At 43.9% G+C, this 6851-nt stretch overlaps 1 protein-coding gene across 1 annotated transcript in view; it reads right to left on the bottom strand.

The window, feature by feature from the left end:
* Positions 1–1088: 1088 nt before the first annotated feature.
* LOC119428830 (FERM and PDZ domain-containing protein 4-like) overlaps positions 1089–6851 on the bottom strand; it is a 30085-nt gene continuing 24322 nt past the window's right edge. The window contains exons 15-16 of the mRNA XM_037696519.1: positions 5868–6794; positions 1089–4426 (exon numbers count right to left, since the gene is read on the bottom strand). Coding sequence (XP_037552447.1) covers positions 1089–4426; positions 5868–6794 — 4265 coding nt within the window. The remainder of the gene's footprint in view (positions 4427–5867; positions 6795–6851) is intronic.

Raw genomic sequence — 6851 nt, 5'->3', positions numbered from 1 at the left:
GATGGATGGATCCATAAATGGATGGATGGATTGGTAGATGGATGGATCCATAAATGGATGGATGGATAGCTGGATTGATTAATAAATGGATGGCATTCAGAAACTCTCTAAACATATCACACTAAAAGCCAGAAGGCAGAAGACAAATAATTTACACCTGTAAAATATCTCATTTATTTATTTAAAAAAAAAGAAAACCATTTTAATTTCTTCTTTTTCCAGAAATCTTACTGCATCCTGGTACACTGTGTAAAATAAGACATTGTGTAAGCACAAAACATTCCCAAACAGAAAACCACAAATAAAAATGTGATGCAATCAACAGCGCTCAACATGAAATACACTATATGTTATTTTTTAAACTCTAGTTTTATATTTTGGAGGAAATACTTTTTTACGTCTTCCTCATTACCCATAGAAAACAATCCAAGTAGTAGAACATGACAAAATGGTCATCGCAGTCGTATTTTTACGTAAATGATAAATTCCTACCGTCTTGCAACAAAAGTGCGCTGTGATGCTACAAGTCATTTAGAAATATAGCTCAATATTTAAAGCAATACTTTCAGTGACGCACTTTACTTCTAAGTTTACCATTTTCTTACAATCATAATTATAACCTTTTTAATAAAACTGTACATAGTGAACTGACTGCACTGGAAATGGTTTCACTTGGAGAAAATATTAAAACAAACTAGGAGGATCTCTTGAAATGAAAGTGCCACCTCATAATATAATTAAGTTGTGTTTATGTACATTATACACACTCTGAACAGGTTACGTATTGCACAGGAAAAAAGGGTACTTTATCTATTAGCTACATAAAGGTTTGTGACAATATGGCTTTGTAAATAGACATTGCATTAAATGTCAAGTGCAGGCTTCATAAAAAGCAAGTTGTATAACTATTGTAGCAACTCACTCACCTCTAAAATGTTATATAACTTTAATTCTAAGTTTAACTGCAATAAGTCTTACATTTTTGGATATAAAGACACTCCTAGACACTGAAACCTAGAAACTGCAAGGTGCCTAAAGACAGATTTCTATTGACTGCATAGGCCATACTATAAAGCACAAGTTATAGTCTATTTGCTTAGCAGCGTTTTAAGGGAGCGTGTGAGTGCATTAGCAATGGCTGACATTGTACTGGAGTGGCGGACCAGGGCTTTCACACTGTGCTCCCCTGGTGCTCCTACGGTGGCAGCTTCAGCAGCCTTCAGCAAACAAATATAGTTCATAACAACTTCGTCAACCTTTGCGACAACCTCTCTTTGTTGGTGTGTGGCTGAGGCTCCGAGTCCCCTAACCAGACACATGCAAGCTTCACACAAACAGCATAGCACCTGAAAGCTACATGTTACAGCTAGGAGCATTTCATCTGGACTACTGTGGGCTTGTGCCATTCTTCGGCAAGCCCGGCCTAACTCTTTTGACTCAACAGACAGAAGCTGCTTGTACTGAGACACATCCTGTATAGGCATCTGAATTCCCCGATCACATCGGCCTATGCTGGATCTCACCAGTGCAATGAGCTCACTAGCATCACGGCGGACATCATTGAAGCCAGAAGGAAAGGTATACATGTGGTCCTTGAGAGCGTTGATTCGTGCCAGACGGTCACTAAAGCTCATGTTGTTGAGGACCTCTCCATACAGTTGCTCCCCTGCAGCATCTATTACTGAACCACAGGGGGACGCAGATGACGTAACTGTAACATTGTTGTCAAAACTGACCCCGCCACGAATTCTTCTGGGTCTCTCCCACTCAGTATCATCCTCTTCACCTTCACTCTTACGTTTAAAGAAACAGTAGCTAAAGGGCCCATTGCATCTCCAAGGACTAGTGTCCAGTTTTTGAGAGCCCTTCATGTGTTTTGAGTCTTTCTGTAATGGAAATGCAACAGATGCTCTTCTACTGTCTACCCTACTGCCTGTAGACCAGCATGTGGTGTGAGAAGATACAGATCCTTGGGAGTAGCTCTTGGACAGACGTTTCCTTGTTGGTCTCCGTTGAACTTTTGTATCACCTTGCTGGGACATAGGTACTGACAAGGGCTGCTGGCTCCGGCTACGTGTGGGCTTGTCAAACAAAACTTCCACACTTCCGGAACTGGGAGTCACATTGCTTGAACTGCGCTTGAGCTCCCTGCCTCGTTGCATGCTACTGCTGAAGGAATCCATTTGTGACAGGGTTGGCATCACAGTCTGAATGTGGTTCTGTCGAAACTGGCTTGAATTAAGGGGATCTTGCAGGCATACCGAGTTACTGGAGATAGAGTTTGCTTGTGAGGGGAGAGGTGGAGGAGGTGGTGGGGGTGGTGGTGGTGGATATTGTGCATTAGGTCCAGGAGATGAAACATTAGCTCTAATGCTATTAGATGACTGCCTGACAAAAGCTGATGGATGATCTCCCCTCCCTAGTGACATGGCACTGAGGTCTGCACGTTGGCCACTCAAACTGGGAGCAGCAGAGATACAAAAGGAATCATTCGGACAAAGGTGAGTTTGATGCACTGACCTCAGATCTGATTTGAACCAGTCTTCTGTGCTGCTACTTGGTTGGCTTCTTGACCGCGGTGGGGGTCGATTATTGGTACCTTCAAAGTTTTGACTTGAATTGAATGCCCCGTCTCTGGTATTGCAATCCTGTTTTTTATAGAGTGAAAGAAAATGCTCTGGATCCATGCCACTTCCACCAAGTTCATTTTCCAGACCAGAAAATGAGCTCCTCCTCTCAGAGGTTGCTTTTCTAAAATCTAAACCCTCGTTCCGTCGCTGAGCATGCATATCAGGACTTCTCTTGAGTTTAGCTGGAAGTGTGGCTGAATGGTATGACTGTGGATTTTTTGTTGCTACCTGCAAGGTGGTTGAGTGAGGAGTTACTATATTAGGGCTGACAAATGGGGATGATGTAGTCGAAGGCGTACATTGACAGCGAGCGGTGGCATTTCCCCTATTTTTAACCATTTCAACAAGCTGAGGGTTGCTGGTGATAAAACGTCTGGTGTCTTTTTTCACTGCCCCTCCCATTCCAGCACTGTGGAGCTTTCCTCCCTGATGCATCTGGCTGACTGTTAAATAGTTAATCAGTTGTTTGTAGGCCTCGCTCCCTTCCTTTGGATTAAGTCCCTTAAAGCAGGCCTGTTTTGCATGAATGTCATTGTGTAGCTTCTTATTTCCTATGCCTGCCATGTCTTTATGCTTAGATGGAGTAGATGAGGAGGGTCGGTTTGATTCCATACCAGCAAGAGGAGGATGAATGTTGGGAAGCATTTTTCGAAGTAGGGCAGGGTCTGCATGTGGATGGGGGTCTTTGCCTTGAGTGCTCTGTCCAGGGAATCCAAGTGGGATTCCAGGTTTATCTTCACAGTTTACCGCTCTTAGTAGTGAGGAAGAAGAGCTTGAAAGTGGGTGCTTTTGCAAACGGGGATGTTTGGACTGAACTGCACCAGGACCGAGAGGAGAGTCAGTTGGTGTGGCACACGCACTACTGTTGGTGCTTCCACCAGCATCCAGCGACGAGCACAGAGAGCCTTGCAGAGAACTGTGGGCTTCTCCTTGCAAATTTGAAATCCTTTTTGCTAAATGGTACTCACACAACCGCGCAACACTCTGTTGTCTTGAAATTGTCTGATGGTCACTTTGTGTGTCGGATCCTTGGTCAGACGATCTGGATTTTCGGGATGGGGAAAGCAGCGACGCTACAACTAAATGTTCATCCTGCTCGGCAGCTGTAGCACCATTGTCCGAGGCACAATCCCCCATGTTGCCCACATCTGAGAAGTGATCAGAAACAATGGAAGAAGGGCGTAAATTTCTGCAGTGTTCACGAGGAAGGCTGTTCACGCCCATGCTCTCAGCTGCAGAACATTCAGCCATAAAAGAGTTCTGTCTCCCTTGGTTCTCATCTTGCTCAGAGAATGCAGAACGCTGGTTCAAGTCAAGATAGTTTCGTCTGCTACTACTCTCACCTCGGTGTACTTCCCTTGTGCTAAAGGTGTTGTACTTTCCACTGGAATCTGCAGACTTTTTATGATGCTTGAGTCCTAGCGTGGTAGAACTTGGACGCTGGAGGGTAAGTGAAAGACTAGTCTGGGGTTTCACCTCCAATCTATCTTGCCCTGAGAGCGTTGCGTCTAACTGTGGGCTCTTTCTTGGCGGTACTGCTGGAGGATGAAGACTTCTTGTCGGGCTATGGTTTTTTTTATTTGTTGCGTTACACGAATTGGGTGAGACTGGAAACTCAGTTTTCTCCTCAAGTAGTGGCTGATATCCTTCCCTTGTGGCCACCAATAAACGCATGTGGCTTTCGTTTAGTCTGTGAGTAGCGGCTAGTTCACAAATTTCGGTCATCTCCGAAGAGTTGGTCTCGTTGCCAGAATCTGAGGATGATGCTGGGCTAAAACCTTGAGATGTGTAAACACCTAGAGACAAGATAAATACAGGTAAAATCAACAATTTAACACATTTTACTGATTTTCAAACATAAAGCAGGGTAGCAAATGAGGTTTGATACTGATTTTTGGCAGCACCAATCGACAGAGTTTCACACGGCGTCACTACAGACACACAGACAGACTTGCTAACATTCACAACACTGAGTTGGCTGATGTCACTACTATTAACCCAACTCAACATTGTTTTTGTTGTTCTGATTTTTTTCAGAGCTCAAAACTGCAACCGTTTAACCACATTTTACAACACTGGTAGGACATTAATGTAAGTGCTATACGTTGGTCAGCAGTATTTTTAAGGTAGGGGTCAGCAAATAAGTATGCAGCAGAGACTAAAAAGACAATAACTGACAAAACATCAAACATCATAAAAACAAGGACATGTAAGGGTCACTTTCAGTTATTTGAAATAAATTGATTGTAAGTACATTTTGACTTTACCAGCCAATGTGCGTGCAGGTCAACAGTCAAGCTGCTCAACGTAATTTTATTCCATATTTACAACTTTTTTTTGGTTTAATTCTATAACCAATCTGAGCTAGTTCGTCTTGTCTGTTTGGAACTAACGTGTTATTTTATAAGAATGTAGACAAAATGACAAAAATATACAAGCGCTTATTGAGATGTGTTTTTCTGGGCTGGAATTGAAATGCAAGTAAACCTTAATGTTTTTGGTTGAAGATATTCAAGTGGGTAGGAGTTACACTGCGTAGAAGAACAGAGGCCACCACAATCATTTGAGGAAACTATACTTTTAAGCATTATAAAAACTACAAAGCATGGTTTCCTCAAATGATTGGGGTGGTCAGTTTACAAATATGAATGATACATTAGTCCCTCATTTATCGCGGGGGTGTGGTCCCTAACCCCCGCGATAAGTGAAAAATCACGAAGTAGGGATACAGTAGTCCAAGTTCAAGTAAACATTATTGTCATTACCATCTCATGTGGTACATGAGATGGAACGAAATGACACAAGTAGTAGTAATAGTAGTAGTAGTTTATTTTAGTATTTATATACAGGTATATATTAAGGCATTTTAAACCTTGTCCACACTCTTGCAATGTCCCTAACAATTTTCTAAACGCTCTAAAAGAGCACAGCAGGTCATGATCTCAGCTCTCTGCCACCTGCTAGTACTCTCAGCCACGCCCACTTCTCCGTTGTAGAGCGGAGGTCTGACGTGTAGCAGGAGGAAGCTTCTCCTGCAGCTGTGGGCTGCACACAGGTGCAGTAGGTGCTAAATAATTTACTTTTCTGTTTATAGTATAAAAATAGTATGGAGTATTTTCCTTGGTATCAGTATCAGTTCTCGTCTTGTGGGGAGAGGAGTGATTAGAAATGACAAAGTTAGTTATACACGCTTATTTAAATCACATAGATCACATTTTCTGCTTTGATTAAACTGACCTGTATTGTTTCGGTTGGGAGGCGGTGGAGGGGGTCTTTGTTCCGAAACAGAGAGATCCTCCAGTGCTTGTAGAGTATTCATGACGGCATTCTCCAGTCTTCTTTCGCCACCTCTGCTCCCTTCTCCCTCCCCATGTGTCGGAACAGCATCAATTAATGACACCGGCATATCGTCATTATCGCGTGTGCTCAGAGGCCGTCCCTCTGGAGCCGTGTCCTCCTCTGCACTGTCCTGAAAGTCCGGCGGTGGAGCAGCAATCGCAAGGTTTAACGTCTGCAGAAGGGTGTCGTCCTCATCATCGTCAACGCCGTCGTCTCCTTCCGGAGGGGGCAACGACGTCAGGTCGATGATATCGTCAGTGGAACCGGACATCGTCAGAAAAGTAGCTTTGCCTCTTTGGTTGTCGCAGTCTGCATCACGTCCTTGTGCGTTATCGCTCACCGGTGTCCCTCCCGTGGAGTCTTCTTCACAGGACGCTTCATCGTCGTCCTCTGCATCGTCCGTTGTATCAGGATCAAACAGATCTCTAAGCAGTGGTTCCTCACCCCCTTCCTCAGTAATGATGTTGCTGTAGACATGCGTAAGATCGAACTGGAAGGGGTCTGATGACTCAGGGCTCTCTGGCACTATGTCATAGTTTTTCGGTCTGTTCAGGGGTGGGTTTCCCCCAAAAATAAATGACACTTTGGCGCTCCGAGGCGAGTCCTGAGTTTTGTGTCTAGTAGAAGGGGGAAGTGGAGGTGGTACAGGACTTCTCCTCATCCCAAGGTCACTTTCCAGATTTGGGGCTTTAGGAAAATATGGACTGATGCTGTTTTCCCTCTGCCCATTGTTTGAACTGTCTCGGTCGTAGACCTCGCACTGCGTCGGCTCCTCGTTGTTCCCCATGGAGGTGCTGTACGGCCACTCCAGGACACGATCCTGACCTGAAGACAGCACCAGGAAAGCGTGAAAAGTGTTTCATATTTAAGTTTGATAAAAAA

This window comes from Nematolebias whitei, chromosome 23 (genome assembly GCF_014905685.2).
Source record: "Nematolebias whitei isolate Nwh7 chromosome 23, NemWhi1, whole genome shotgun sequence".
Classification (NCBI taxonomy): Eukaryota; Metazoa; Chordata; class Actinopteri; order Cyprinodontiformes; family Rivulidae; genus Nematolebias; species Nematolebias whitei.
The sequence above is the reverse complement of the archived record's forward strand: the minus strand, read 5'-3'. Positions and strand labels throughout refer to the sequence as shown.